This window comes from Mytilus galloprovincialis, chromosome 4 (assembly GCF_965363235.1).
Source record: "Mytilus galloprovincialis chromosome 4, xbMytGall1.hap1.1, whole genome shotgun sequence".
Lineage (NCBI taxonomy): Eukaryota > Metazoa > Mollusca > Bivalvia > Mytilida > Mytilidae > Mytilus > Mytilus galloprovincialis.
In genome coordinates this window covers 67986147-68003399 of record NC_134841.1, presented here as the reverse complement: position 1 = coordinate 68003399, position 17253 = coordinate 67986147, and the positions used below count along the sequence as shown (strand labels likewise).

The following is a 17253-nucleotide window of genomic DNA, read 5'->3' as shown; positions in this document are numbered from 1 at the left end:
TGGATAGCCCCCATGGCAAACAAATTTATGAAGTATGCGCGAAAAAAACATGGGTATTTGTTTGCCATTTCGAATGTGTATTTTGTTTTGTCTGGAGTTCTATGTAAGTGACAAAATTTCATGCCAAACCTATACCGATTCCTGGAGTGCACTGGTACTTCTTACCTAGCTGTTTAATGTACATGTAAACTATGTCCTCTTAATTCTATTTCACATTCCCCCCCTCCTCTCACGGGACAAAATGTCGAGCATGTTCGTTAATTTAGATCTGTTCGTCCATCCATCCGTCCATTCGTCTGTTTCTGTCCGGACATATACGTCTAGCTATCTCCTTCAGTTGTTGACCTAAAAAGCTTTTTATTTATAATAGAGGTGTGTATGTCTACAGGGTTTTGATTTTTTTATAAAATTTTCTTTAAAATGTCCGGTATTTTTGGTACAAGCTATATATATAAAGAGTCGGTTATCCTCCTACAGTTTTTGAGATACAGCTTTAATATATATAGTATAGAGGGTTGCTGCTTACAAGGAAGCATTTAAACCAAGAGTTCCAAATGGTGAAGTTGAAATCATCCCTTTGTAAATTTTACGGACGCCATCACGAGTTGGTTGACCGTTATGGATTAACCGTTTCACAAATGATATCGGATATGTTCCTTACCTCGTAACTACAATTCCCTCCCCTTTTATGAATGTGACCTACCGAATTAGACTATTTACCGGATTTATTATCACATAAGCAACACGACGGGTGCCACTTGTGGAGCAGGATCTGCTTACCCTTCCAGAGCACCTGAGATCACCCCTGGTGTTTGGTGGGTTTCGTGTTGTTTATTCTTTAGTTTTCTATGTTGTGTCATGTGCTGTTGTTTGTTTGTCTTTTTCATTTTTTCCATGGCGTTGTCAGTTTGATTTAGATTTATGAGTTTGACTGTCCCATTGGTATCTTTCGTCCCTCTTTTTTAATACCTAATATGTTTATTGTACACATAATTGAAGCATGTATTGCCATCGGATTTTTATTATTCTTCAAATATTCTAAAAATTTAAGATTTTTGGACTTAGTCGTTATTTCTTGCTTTTTAAAAAACAATTGTTGTTAAATATTCACCAAAACAGTAGTTGATCTTGTTTTCCCTCTCACTTGCTATTGAAGGCACAACTTGCACAACTAGTACTACAGTTTAATGTCCCTAATGCAATAAATAAGATTTTTTTAGTAACTTCAAATATTTATTCAATACCGGAAAGGTTGAACTTGGTGAATATTGCAGCCGATTTCATTGAGTGTGAAGTCAGGAAATATTTTTAGTTAGCTTGCTTGTTAGATGAACCATAAAGTCATTGTTAGGTCAGGTTAACTACCCTCCATTAAGAATATACTAGTTCAGCAGATTACCAATCTATCTGTCTGATGGACTATACTACTTCGAAAGGAGGTTAGTAAACCTGACGTAATAATGACTTCACGGTTCAGCTAACAAGCAAGCTTACCAAAGATTTTACCTTTGGCTTCATACTCAATGAAATCGGCTGTAGATCTTGAAAGTTGAAACCTTTTGGATGGACATTCAGTCCTGCAAGTGAAGACATTCAGAATGAAAATAATAAATAGGTCAACATTGATAGGAGAAATTAAGGTTGAAAACGAGTGCACCCGCACGAGCGGGGATCGAACTCACAAACTCAGTGTTGACTGGCTATTGAATACAGAAGTAACTTCTTAGACCACTCGGCCACCGAGACCCTTTAATGATGTATGTCTACGTTTCTAATCAAATTCGAATATTTTGGGGTTTCATGAAATACTATTTACCAACAACTGTTTTATTAGAAAAAAGCATAACATTTTGGATAAGATAAGGAGATGTGGTAAGATTGCACATGATACTATACACCGGCGATCAATGTGCTAATTTCAGGATATATATCGTAGAAATAATGAATTTTTAGAGAAGCTTGAAGATGTTCATGCCTCTCTCGTCTACATATCTTAATGAGTTTTTAACGTCTTAAACCCTGACCTCATCGAAACATTTGAACTTTGTTTTCAGCATTTCAGTCTTTAAAATATTGTGTTAAGTGTTAAAAAGTTCACAGTGTACGATTCTTTAAGTGACAAACAATGACATTGTACAGGCTATGCATGCATATTTGCTATACATACTGTATAAATCTGATACTGAATCTTCAATAGTAGTTTTAATCCATTTGCGTTTTTTAATGTACCGGTAATCATCATGTAAATGTGAAATGCTATATTCATAACTTCAACTATTAAATATGAATTATAAATGTGCCACTTCTTATATAACTTAAAGTTTTTTTATGCCCCAGTTATGGGCATTATGTTTTCTGGTCTGTGCGTCCGTCTGTTCGTTCGTCCGTTAATCCGTCCATCCGTTCGTCCATCTGTCCCGCTTCATGTTAAAGTTTTTGGTCGAGGTAGTTTTTGATGAAGTTGAAGTCCAATCAACTTGAAATTTAGTACACATGTTCCCTATGATATGATATTTCTAATATTAATGCCAAATTAGAGACGTTGCCCCATTTTCACGGTATACTATACTGGGGACACATTCTTGTTTATTTTACCTACTTACTTGTTAATGTTTATATTTACTTATTATTATGTGACAATATGATTTGTATTTATCCTTTTTTTAATAAACCGACCATTTCATTGATAGCTATCTTTTATTTAATACTAAAATTGAGAATGAAATGGGGAATGTGTCAAAGAGACAACAACCCGACCATAGAGCAGACAACAACCAAAGTCCACCAATGGGTCTTCAATGCTGCGAGAAACTTCTGCACCCTGAGGCATCTTTCAGCTGGCCCCAAAACAAATATGTATACTAGTTCAGTAATAATTGACGTCATACTAAACTCCGAATTATACACAAGAAACTAAAATTAAAAATCATACAACACTAACAAAGGTCAGAGGCTCCTGACTTGGGACATGCGCAAAAATGCGGCGGGGTTAAACATTTTTTTTTTGAGATCTCAACTCTGTTTTTGGTAACAGCATATGATTTAATATTTACATCATCAAGATATAATAAAAATGCCAAAAACCTACTGCGGTTTTCAAAACAAAAACAACATTATTTAACCGTTGCTAAGCACTGTTTTGGTTGCTTATCTTTTTATCAGCATGATATACAATTGACTTGCTTGCATTTCTTACTGCTAGTTATTCTTGCATATATTAAGCAATCTAACCTGATTTTACCCTAATTTGTACAATTAAAAATCAAAAGGTTTTTTTTTGTAGTTCAATTTGTAATTTCTATCTTTTTCGGCTGTTGCTATGGTCAATTTCATTTTCTTGAAGAAAAAAAATAATGATGACTCAGACATCATATATATGAAAGAAAAATCATTTACAGTAGCTAAATCTTTAAATATTGCTATATTTATACCTCATATGGCCGAAATTACAAATTTTTGAACCGTTGCTTGGCAAAATTTTTGTTGCTAGGTTGTTGCTGAGCATTTTTTTAAACTGAAATTGAAGTGACTTTTCATTTGCAAACTCAGATTAGTGTTAAACAAACAATATCATTTTGAATTATGGTAATGTTTAATGAGAAAGCAATACATATGTGATAATTTGGCTATTTATTTAAACCGTTGCTAGACATTCTTCCTTTCACCGGAACATAAAAAAATCTTAGTTTTTAATAGATTCTATACTAAGGCTATCAATGATGTATATATAAACTTATTTGGGAAGGGGGCCATAAAACGCCTCTTATCATACCTTGTCCTTTTACAATGACAGATGATATGCACAATGAAAGTTAAACATCCTATGATAAAAGTTTTGTACATCTAAAATAAAAAAATATTCATGGAAAACCGTATACATGTACTTCCGTCCCATTTTACCTTCCTACATTACTTACGACAGTACTGCATTTTTAGGTGAAATAACTTAAAGGGTAAACATTATTAAATCGATGTCCACAACTTCAGGTAATTTATGATAAAATGACATCACAAAAAGAACAGAACCAGAATCAACCAACAACATAAAAAAAAGAAGAAGAAAACTTGCAAATATTGATCGAAGTTCAAAACACTCTTTGACGCCGCATTTTTAGTGTAACGTCGTGCTGTAGGAACATCGTGCACAACGTTTATACAGTTAACACTGACCAATGGAACGAAATTATTTGTTATTTTAACATTTACTGGATATTTTTATTATATATAGATAATATGCAGGTGGAAACCAAGTTGAAATAGAACAAAATAATCGTAGCTCTGTGTTAGAGAAGGCGATAAATACTTACTGTAATGTTTACTATAGTAACAAAAATTTTAAAAAGTAATAGAAACAAATAAAATGTCAGTTACGAAGTATTTTATCATTAAAACATCATTAAAATTTTGCATAAGTTTTCAATTTATCTATTACAATTACTGATAAGTAAGCAGAACAATTAGATATCAAGTCGACGACATGGGTGTCTATTAAATTGGATCTAAAAATTGTATAACCTGATTTTTTTTCAAATTACCACGGACGGAGAACATATCAATGTATTTGTTGCTTAATTTTCGTTTCTGCCCTTCCATTATGCGACTCAAGAAAAAAAAAAATCCAAAAAATGGGTAACATGCATCGAATAGAGAAAACCCAGTGCACCTTTTTATGTTAGGGCGTGTTGAATAATTTGTCTTGAAAGCGTAAAAAGCAAGAGTAGTTGATACATCATCTCGCTTCATATTCTATCATTTTTGTATTTCAAGGCTACAGGTTGACATTATAACATCAAACATTCACAGTACTAGAAAAATAAAATATATGGGTCAAGTGAAATACCTTTCTAATGAATCACAAAAACAGAGTTGGTGTGTTCGAATAGCTTTATACTAAAAGTACATGACGACAGACTTTTAAGTTGGATCTCAAAAATGCATATCTTCGAAAAAAAATAACTTCATTTTTTTGTGTGTGATAATTATGGTTTATAGTCTCCAACCACTGAAAAGTTTGAGTCTGCCCTTCCACGAAATATTTAAATAGAATGTTTTTAAATATTTATGAATTTTCGAAAATTCCGCCTGACAACCGAACAGACAATAGTTTTAAGTTGACTGAATGCAGACAAGTACATGCACCGATGCTCATTAACTAGTAGATACAGTTGTCTTTTAAAACACAGCTGGGGCTGTGTCAATGAAAGTATCCTAGGATATGTCCTAAGATAGGTCTTAGGACATTATTTAGGATGGTCTTAGGACGTGTTTGAGACATGTCTTAGGGTGTAAACCAAAGCTATCTTAGGACAGTCCTAACTACGATGGTCCTAGGACCATCCTAACACATTTATTTAATTGGAAAAAATATGTAGAGAATTCAATAACATATATTTTTATTTTATTTCACTATATGTGTAAAGGCAGAAAGGGGGACTCTTTTATGGAAAACAATTTATGCAAAATAAAAGTTTTAACTTATTACTTATAGAAAGCTATTATACACGACAAAAATATAAATAAATTGCATACGACAACAAAACTAAATAGTCACACAACTTAGTTAAATGAGATATTTGATTCGTGCTAGAATTTTATGTTAGTATGTAAATTGTTTTGTCTTTGGGTCCACTCGATTTCATTACATGCAGAAAGGGGGAATCTTTTATGGAAAACAATTTATGCAAAATAAAAATTTTAACTTACTACTTGTAGAAAGCTATTATACACGACAAAAATATAAATAAATTACATACGACAACAAAACTAAATAGTCACACAACTAAGGTAAATGAGATATTCGATTCGTGCTAGAATTTTATGTTAGTATGTAAATTGTTTTGTCTTTGGGTCCACTCGATTTCATTACATGCATTGAATAAAGATTAAGTAAAAGGAAGTCATTTTCCCCCACATTTAAATTAATATTGCACCGTTTTGTTAGCTGCAAGAAATGTTACTCATGATGAAGTATTTTTTAAGCAAAAAGGACAGCCCCATTTATTCTATATAAATGTATGAGCGTAACGATATGACATCGTCAATCATACTTTTTGGAGATTTACTCTTAATGTTCATTTCATATAGAGTTGTGTACAGAAAAGCAGTTAATAGTAAAGCATTTCACCAAATGACTTGTCTGCAATATTTCAATGTAAGTTCTAGCACAACCACACACATGTCCTGTAATATGCTTATTATTCCCAAAACTCAAAACTAAATACTATGAACGCTTTTTTTTTTTAATATCTGGAAGCATTTTGAATATAACAAATTTGTCTACAAATTGAAAATAATGTAACACAATTGAATCTTTAAGAAATATTGAAAAATTTTGTTTAATTAGTTTATTTTTTATAACATTATACTAGTTTATTATTGTATAAGTATTTTTATTAATGAATGTATGCCGTCTTTGTTATTTTTATTTCGTTTTAGGACATCGTAACTTTTAGGAATATCCTAAGACACCTATTTATATATCTCAACATTACGACCAAATTTAGGACATATCTTATTTTAGGACACCTTCGTTAAACCTGACATAGGACTAAGACGTGTCCTAAGACCATCCTAAGACATGTCCTAGTCCTAGGACAGCTTCGTTGACACGGCCCCTGGCATACAAGGATCGTAATGGTGCTACATGTATGTGGATAAATTTATCGGGTTTCAAGAGCTAAATTGGCAGCGCGTCATCCCTACAATGGCTTCCACTTTTACGATTGTAAAAATGAACTTGCGTAATGGGGAGATAATTTTGACAAAGAAGAATCTTGACTGATATGTGCTTTCTATGAACTGATTTTGACTGCAAGCTCGTCTAAGTTCCTTTTGCTATTTCGCTAACGGAGATGGGTAGTTGTTGACTGAATACTAAAAAATCGGTAACCCTGAATCACTTCTGCTTTATATGAGTACCATAAGTCATGACATCTATCATTCGTAAAAAATAAGTACCCATTTACTAGACTAGAATTGATGCCATTGTATAAGTACGTCTTATGTAAACTGTAATAATGTACAGTCATTCGATAGTAAAACAAATACAATTTAATGGTAAGAATCAAACATTTCCTTTACAGAATAGCGAAAGCCTCCATGTAATGGATGTGAGACACCCGACTCGCTATCTAGACATTTTTTGTCTTGACTGTTTGACTGGTATACTGACGCATGAACGTTATAGCTGACAAAAGAGCAATTTGGTGTTTTAACAATGTTTTCAGACTATAGAGTTTTGTATGTACATAACAATAAATCTCGAATTAATGGCGTTAAAACTGTAAATCAGGCTGTTCCGCTACCGTTGCAGACAAAATATATTGTATAATAGTTATTAAAGTTGTTGTTATTATTGTAGCTGTCAAGCGGGTTAAGAATAATCACACCAGGAAAGTGTATGTTTTGGTTGTCTACGAAATAAAAGCTTTCAAATTATTTAAATAACTTGCGTAATTATACAAAAATAATAAAATACGAGTTATCGGTTGTCCAGATTAAAGCATGATTCAATGTAATATTATAACATTGATATTATATCATCAGACATATGCTTGTAAAGAAGAGAAAAAATGAAACAAAATAATGGTTCATACTTTCATATATATTTGCACAGTGCAAAATATGTAGTTTTTATTTGTGTTTTGTACTGCTGTTGTTTATTCTTTTGGTCTTTTTTCGTGTTTTTTAGATGGCATTGTCAGTTTTCTTTCGACCAATGAGTTCGATATTGAATGTCACTTTGGTAGCTTTCACATCTTTTTCATGTTCAACGTTATTCAGAATATCCTCCTTTTGGAGCCCGGATATCAATAATGTTATACAGAAATATCCTGATTTAAAAAATTTCTCGTCTGCGTTTTTATTCACAGGGGATGTTGACTCTTAGCCTCTGACCAGGGTTGAGTTCAATATCGTAGCAGCTACGTAGCGGCTACGTAGCTGCTATTAATATTTATGTAACAACTAGTATATAGCTACACGTTCAATAGTGAAAATCTACGTAGCACTACGTAGCTGCTACGACATTGAACGCAGCCCTTGTATGCAATCTACTTGCAAGATTAGTGAGGATAAGTATGACCATGCATATAAAGTGGAGAGTTTTTAAGACTACCTCGGTTAGAGATGGTAATTCTATTACCTTAACCATAATATGTATCCTTCGTGTGTTGAATTTTATTCTGATTATTTTCAGCTATAGAATTCTCTATGGCTCGTAAAATTACCAAAAATGTTTGAACACTTGCCAAATAAACACGATTGCTTTTCATAACGCAATTGGGATCTTGGATAATCATGTTTGAAATAAGCATTGCAGCTACACATTTTCTAAACTGTCTGTTGTAAAGCATGCTAGCACGAAAGCCTAGATCCCTGAAATCATCTTGAAAACTTTAATAAAAAAAAATGTAACTTTTTTTTGCATTGATGTTTTAAATCGATGGCCCCTTAATAAAATTGTGTACTAGTTCAGTAAAAACGGACATTACACTTAACTAAAAGAGGGACGAAAGATACCAGAGGGCCAGTCAAACTCATAAATCGAAAATAAACTGACAATGCTCTGGCTAAAAATGAAAAAGACGAAAATACATGTAACACAGCAACTGTTAAAAAAATGATTTCGGGATGAGTATTTAATCGACAAAAACAAACCAAATTGAATGATAAATGCTGTGTGACTGTGTATAGTCAAGAGATTTCAATACAATTGAATGTATTTAGAGTAGAACAAATTCAGGTGAGACGCCAGTGTTCTGTCTATAGGAGAAAACATCCCTATCAATTAAAATCTATAGGCGAAAAGAAAAGATATTAGATTTTCAGAATTAAAGATAAATTAATAACAACTTAATCAAAAAGCACAGTTTGAAATAAACTTGGAAGCAGTAGGATTTCATAAATTATGTGTAAGTTCTAAAAGAGCCACTGCACCGTATGATTTTTACTTTTGTAGCATAGAGCAATTACACTGTTTTTCTTATTGGCATCTTGTTTTGTTTTTTTCTCATTTTAAACATGCAAATAATATTTCGATCGTTTAACTTCTTTCAAGGCAAAATGTCTAAAAAACTCATGACTCTAAATATAAAATTTATTATTTCTTGATATTTCGAATTATCATTTTTATTGACAAATATTGTAACGAAGCAGAGACATTTGATATCAATTGTGAATAAAAATTACAAACCACTTGAAATGGGTGTTAACACCTTAGGAGCTGAACTATCGTCATATTATCATATGTCCAAGAAGGTTACTACCCTGTAGCCTCGTCATAGCACGCTCGACTCAATGTCATGGTTTCAATCCCTGGCAAGGTCAAACAAAAAATGAATATACTAAGCTTGTTGTTGGGCGTGAGCCAAGGCTCCGTATTGAAGATTATACTTTGACCTGTAATGGTTAACTTTTATAAATTGTGACTTGGATGCAGAGTTGTCTCATTGGCACTCATATCATACTTCCTTTATATATTTGCTGCTTCTCTGCTTAAAACGCTACATTTAGAAGTATGAGCATGGTCGGCCAAGGTAATGTGTCCAGATATATAGGGTTACATGTTTTCCTGATTAATACATAAAACGATCTTAGACCATATGTAGCATATTAAAAATATTAACCAACGTGTCGATCTAGCATGGTTCATATTTACATTTTACATCAATATGCTCTGGTCCTGAATGCTGAACACAAAACAGCCATCCATTATCAGTATCGACGCAGGTTTCTTCAATTGTAAAATGGAAGTAAATGTGATGAACTGAGGACGATACAGATTGAATATATATTCGAAATAAGCTTACCAACGCGTGTCTTAATATGTTTAAAATGTGTCTTCTTTGATACGGTATAATTTAGTACGTAGTCTAGTGTAATAAATGATTTAGTATTCTATTAAGTCGATAACGTTATAATTAAATTAAGTAATTGTACGTAAAGATTTGTTTTTTTTTTTCCCACTAGATCGATAGAATTGTAGTGGGAGGATTGAATACACAATAATTTGATAAAATAAAAGATTTTTAGTGCCTACGCGCTTAGCATATACATGTAGTTATCAAAGGTATCAGGCTTATAATTAGATACGCAAAACATGATGTCACTAAAACCATTGTTTTAAAAACCAACAATTCGGTGCCGTTACTGGTGCACTTTTAGTTCCGAAAGGTACAAGTGATTGCATGGTGATTGATATGATTTAAATAAAACGACATGTTTGCAAATTTCCACTTAATAAAAAAAAAGCTAACAACTTGTTATTGTTGACATTTGATTTTGTATAGACCAGTTGAAGTAGGTTCGTAATACTAACAGTAATGATCCAACACTTGATAACTTTAATAGACCAGTAGTCTAAATACCATATGCTAAGATAGTCGGTAAGATCAGTTACATAGTACTTTCTTGTGACTTTATACAATACATTTAGGGACTGTAAATTCCATATAGGGATTCGGATTTCGCTCTCACGGTGACGGTCATCCCATATATGTTGCATTAGGTCACTATGAAACTAATATAGTCATCAGTTTTATCAATTTTTAATAAGTTTTTTTAATAGACTTATCAAAGATATATTCTTATATAATTCAGTTATCCAGACGCAAGCGTTTTAAAGCTGTCGTAAAAAGATCTAGTTTTGCTAGTATTGTATTATTATAACATATGTCTATTCGTTGTGCAAATTGTTCAAGCTCTGTAACTTTTTTATTGCACAACCAATACTATCAAAAACACAAACTTACTTTCATTTATTTGCTATAATGATGTCTTGCAATGTGTTTCTCATATTGATTTAATAATAATGTTTGTATCAAAAATGATCCATTTAGACATCAGTGTTATGGTATATCCATAAAACAATGGTTTGAATTACCCCGTAGACGATCTGGACATATAAATCTATGGATATAATCTAGATATCTGTCATAAGTTAGAGTAGTTTTACATGATGTTTTATAAATATCTATTTTGACACGTTTTATTATAGATGATTGCTGGACCTTTAGACTGGAAGCAATAGATATAAGTCTGATATAGAACAAACAGATAAAGAAAATTAAACGCTTAGCCTAGGATATCATATTCTTTCCAAGGTTTAACCTATAATCTTATTCGTTCGTTCGATTATTTGATTTATATATTTTGATATGGATAAAGGGCGATGTTGGTTTTAAATGTGTCAATGAAACAGTAACCCAGTAACATAAACATAGTGAAGTTACGGCATGTATAAGATTTTAAATATCCTTGAACTTTGCGAAAGTCTCGATTGAAGTTTTGTAACTCCTGCAAACGATAGGCTACTACATGCGCTTTGAAAGTTTTGCAAGTAAACATGCGGCGTTTTACATTTCCGGAAATTGGCATTACTTTTCCGTGAAAAAAGTCTATATTTCTGGGAAAAAAATCTACGTTTCCTGCAATAAATACCTTACTTTTCCAGGAAAATAGTAACGATTCTGGAAAAGATAAATAATTTATATTCCGTGAAAATAATTAAGGAAGTCCTAAATAGAATACAAAGACAAACATGTAAGGATTGCTAGCGTAAAACTGCTCGTTCAAGTGGGCATGAAAAGACGCGGCGCCACTCGTTGTTTTCTTTTCTGTACATGCATATATGTGATATTTAATTTCACATTTTTACAACAAATCTTTGCATTATTTTGCGAACATTTTCCTTCATAAAAGACATTTTTAACATTCTATTTGACCACTTTTATGATAGATCAAAATATTATCTGGATGAAACAGCAAAACGGTCCCAGTTTGAAGTATATTACATATATCATTTTGTTTTAAATTATCAGGAGATATGATAATCTGTCTGTCATTAATGCATAAAAATAAATGGATTTTATAAAAAACTACAATGAGGAAATGGTGATGCCTTGGGATCGATCATTAAATATTTAGGGAAGAGTTATGACATTCTGATTAAAATATAGATCCCGTGTCCGCGCTTCGGTTCCATGTACACTAGATTTGATTCATGATTACAAATGCTCGAATGACACCATCATAGCATTGAATAACAACAATTATGTTGTAAATGTCATAACTTTCCCTAACGAGGGAAGATTATTCTGACAAAGAACCCATTTATTGTACAAATGGATACAATTGAATCCCAAATATAGATTCTGATATTTATCTTTTAATATCTAAATACATGTACCAATTTGTAGCTTGTCTTGTAACAACTTGATGTTATCTGTTTACCTCATTATCGAAGAACTTTTTAGAGACAATCACGGTAAAAGACATGAAATCATTACGTACTGATCCTCGTGCAGAAATAAATTTAGGTAAATCAAATAATAAAAGACAAATTTTGTTATCATTTGGATGAAATGCAAATACAAGGTGAGCATGAAAGTGGGATAGAAAACAATGATGTAACTAGGTTTCTGGCTTTGGTAATGGAAATATTCATACTTTGTAGGCACAAATTTAAAAAACGCATTAATTATAAAGAAAGAAGATGTGGTATGATTGCCAATGAGACATCTCTCCACAAGAGACCAAAATGACACAGAAAAATATACAGTAAAAGAAATAGAACATTAATCATGATAATGGAATATGTAGACATCTCTCTCAAAAGCAAAATGCAAATTTATAATAATTCAATGAAGAAAAAAGTTTGATTTTTACCCACGATAATGTCAATTCTCAGAACCTATCTTTTATGCAGAAAAATCTGTTAATAGATTTTTTTAAAATATATACCCTGTAACATAAATGAATAATTATAACGCCTTTATTTTTTCAGATCTAGTAACTGTGACTGTTTTCATCCGTCCAACAACTTTTTTTCCAATGAAAATATCAATTATTGCTTTTTTTCATTGTATTTAATAGACAAATCCAAGAGCTTTAAATCAATCAATATTTTTTCCTTGTATATAACAGAACTTCGATGTTCATAGCATCAGTGTGTTACAAATATAGTAATGAATAGCGGCTGTGATGCCTATTACGCATGTTTGTTTAACTGCTTTTCAATCCATGCATCTTCATTTGGAGCGAAATTTAATTCAATGGATTTAACAAAGACATGGAAATTAGTGCATTTATTTACAAACTTTACACACACCTGGGATTGATCTTTCTGTTAGTTGTTATTAAAGGTAGGATCCTTATAATTTTAAATTAGTAACCAACTTTAATCCGCGTTTCATAAACTAGGCCGAACTAAAAAAACTTCTAAGATTTGTAACTCCAGAGCTTTTTCAATTGATAATTTTTGCAATTTTCACCCACTTTTATTTAATTAATGAAACTTTAATTACTTTATTTTTTTGGCATTTTTGCTGAATAATAACGATTCTATGTAACATTTTATTTTAGAATTCCTTTGACTCTCATATACTAGATAATACTACAAGAGACCTACTATTTCATTCCTGTTAGTACCTTGTAGTCATGTAAATTTCTCTACTATATAGATAAACACCAGATTACTTCATCGATAAAGATATTTTTTTAAATATAACAAATGAACTATATTTTTTTTCAAATTTACGTTATAATAATATGATTTGACAAATTTTTATATAATTTGGGCTAGAAAACAGCTTTCAGTCGCATTAAAAATTAAAATTGTCAAGGCATGTGCTGTTTTAAGGTAAATTGTCTTCCCGTGACACATTCTGGTTTTACTTGGATAAAAAAGATCCCTCAACGTATTCAGTATTTGGTTCTCATGGAAGTGCACGGTTTATCTTCGGGAAAGGAACTTTCTCGCTGCATTGAAGACCTGTTGGTGACCTTCTGCTGTTGTCTGCTCTATGGTCAGGTTGTTGTCTCTTTGACACATTCCCCATTTCCATTCTTAATTTTATTAATAAACATTTCTTAAAAGAAGTGCTTTCAACTAAGTAAGCACCGTACGAGTACATTTGAAGTTGTGATTAATAGTTATGTCATGTAACAGTGGAAACACTCCTTCTAATGGTTAGGATAAAACATGTATGCTTTTTCTTTAAACTTTTGAATTGTTTAAAGAAAGTTACGGTAAATATTCACATTAAATTGAAATGGAAGAAATGTTTTCTTGTCGGAAATTGCTGTTGTCTTGTAAATAAAAGATGTAAGATGATCTTTAACAAGATAATAGTCAACACAATTAAAGCAAACATGCCGTCTTCATTGACTGACACATGTCGTAGAAATTGCTTCACGTCCAGTAGTTAACAATAAATTTATTACACTCAATAAACAAAGTTCTATACCGTTTTCTATTATAGATTTTTTTTTAAATGCGTGATTGCAACCTTCTCACTCAAGTCACTTTCTGTTACATGTACTTGATGTATACATGGTATGTACACACTTTCTCGTACCCGCCGCATTTTCAATAGACTCCGATTAAGACTGGAAACTTTAGTACTGAATAAAAACCAAAATTACATGCTTAGTCAATGCAAGGTTTCAAGAAAACTAGTTAGCCAAGAAAATATCTAGATTGCATGGTAATTGCTTAACGTCCAGTGGTAAATTATTTTAAAGTAATTGCCGGACTATGTGTAATTTGAGTCCCTCTAATGTACATTGTAGCTCCATATTGATATAATTGTTCTTTTGAATTAAACTAATGTCTTCACGACCAGCAATGTCAACTGGCGAAATTGAAGCAGGTCACCATATTTTCTTTTATCATAGTAGCTTACAATTTGAGAAAGTATGAAAAAGAAACTGCTTTGTCTTCGCTTTCAAGAACTTTGCTTTTATTCTCTGTTTCTGTTTATGACCTACAATTTTGCGGTCAAATATTAAATTTACCAATTATCCTATATGTATCAATGTTTCAGTGATAAATAAATAATTCATTAAATTGTTAAAATATATATAAAGAGATACGAATGTTTTCCCTATCTTTAGATAAGTATTTTTTATTTTAATGAAGATTTATTTCATGTATGAAATTCGATTCACATGTCTGATACATTAAATTTTTTATCAATCTTATAATATCTTAGAATCATTCGTTTATCGTTCGTTCTATATACGTACTCATACATGTACCATATCTTATATCTTGTTTAGTAAAAATCATCTGGTTTCAACAATATTTTAATGAATAATTTAAATAGTCCAGTAAAGAACATAGTTTACGATATAAACAAATAGGTCACAGAAATGCGCAGCATTGCATATTTTGAATGTCTCCATAAATAATGTTATTCACAATTAAGAATACTACTTCAAGCATGCATTGTCACATGTTCTGTCATTATGGGAGAGATCCGTTTGCGCCAGAAATGCGTCCTTTTGCGCAACAACTTAAAAATAAATAAATAAAAAAGTAATTTCTTTAATTTGACACAAATAATCAGCTACAGTACTGTATTCACAGCATAAAGCGTACGTCAGTATTCAGAATATAAGTGAGTTCTTGTTCACATTTCTAAGATATTTTGTCTCTGCCTTGGATAATGGTTAGGCAAAAAGTAGAGGCGACATGATTGCCAATGATACCAACTATTCACCAGTCTTATAAGAAAACACATGAACAAAAACATTCCGTATAATCACCTATAATTAGCCTTGACATAACAAATAGCACAGAACTAATGGCATTATGATAATTAAGGAACGACTGTAATATTTTTTCTGTCTATGAAGAAATAACATAAAAATTTGGTGCACACTGAATAACGCGCGTAGCGGGTTATTTAACAGTGTGCACCACATTTTTTATGTTATTTCGAATAGACAGAAAAAATATTACAGTCATTTCTTATAATTTAATTCTAAATTCCATTTTAAACCGTAGAAAACCATGAAAAAACGTTGATGACGTCACAGTCACATGACTGAATTATGTCTATGGGCTCATAACAAAATAACGTCAGCCAATCAGAAGACGCGTTACATCCAAAATTAAATTATTTAATAACAGTCAATACAATTTGTGTACAGTTCCTACTGATTCCAGTATATGTTACAAAAAATAACCAGGTGATAAGTCAATAATAATTTTGTGGCAAAGTATCAATCTTTGAATTTTTTCGTTCCGATTACTTTTTCATAACGTATTCTAAAATCCAATACCTGTATTAAAAAATCAACCTCAAGATGTTTTGGCTGTCAACTGATTTGAGTTCTTGGTTATTCGTCTTTAGAAGTGGTGGCAAAGATAAGCTTTCTTTCTAGAGATATTATTAACCAATGTGTCTCGTCTTTAGAGATTGGAATAAAAGCCTATTTTGTGAAGAAGAAAAAAAAAACAAACATTTATATCCTCGATAATGTCATTTATAAAGTCGACAATCAACAGAGGACCAAAAACTAACCCCTGCATTTACCGGTAGTAAAACAAATGTACCATACTTTAATAAATCAAATTACCTGGTCTTTGCTATAATCAAAACCTATATAGCAATCAATTAATAAAATACTTTACTTTTATCACCAAATACAACTTTTTTTCTTTATTAATTGGAAACTATCGAGAGCTTCACTAAAATCATTTAAAATATTAACCGGTCGATTAATTTTACAAGTGAAGCCCGAATGATATTTCAAAGAAACTTACTCTGTATAAAGTGATTGTAAACATATCTATAAAAATATGGTTTTATAAGCCCAAAGTTTTATGCTTTAAAGGGAAATCCGTCTAACTTTCTTTTTTTTTTTTACATCATATGGTGAGTGACATTTGAATACCGGGGGCGTTTATGCTATTCTAACCATTATAATTATACTGCATTTCGCTTGGAAAAATATAATATTTTACACAAAGGATTTTAGAAATCTTAAAGCCTCTTTGTACAGTTTTGGGATTTATTATTTTGCGAAGCTGTAGCTTAATGTGGTTTAGATTTACTTAGAATGACTTCCATACTTAGAATGACTTCCACTGAATATGTTTCTATAAGTTCTAATCCGTCGATTGTAGCTGACGCATTAAATCATATTTCGTGTATTTTTGCGAAGGAGTCGTCTATATCGGACTATGACGGGATAACATATAAATTGCATTTGCTTATTGATATCTTAAAAACTGTATTAGAGCTCAGGATATTTCATTATAAGAGATAGTATTCTTGTTTCAACTTAAACTAACTGTAATTTAATTTACGATTTTCCACCTTAGAAAAGTTGTTTTTACAATTTTGTTTTATAAACGCATTTTGAAAATATTCTTTATAAAAATTAGATTTCCTCACTAAATTGTACTTTCGTTAGTATTAAAGTTGCGTCTTTAAGAAACGTTATGTACTATTCCACTGCATG

The 17253-nt window shown here is 31.6% G+C and overlaps 1 protein-coding gene across 1 annotated transcript in view; it reads left to right on the top strand.

Moving 5' to 3' along the window:
• Window positions 1-12966: 12966 nt before the first annotated feature.
• The window catches only part of LOC143072791 (kin of IRRE-like protein 1), a 39290-nt gene continuing 35003 nt past the window's right edge, over window positions 12967-17253 (top strand). Inside the window, exon 1 of the mRNA XM_076247891.1 lies at window positions 12967-13142. Coding sequence (XP_076104006.1) covers window positions 13070-13142 — 73 coding nt within the window. The 5' untranslated portion in view covers window positions 12967-13069. The remainder of the gene's footprint in view (window positions 13143-17253) is intronic.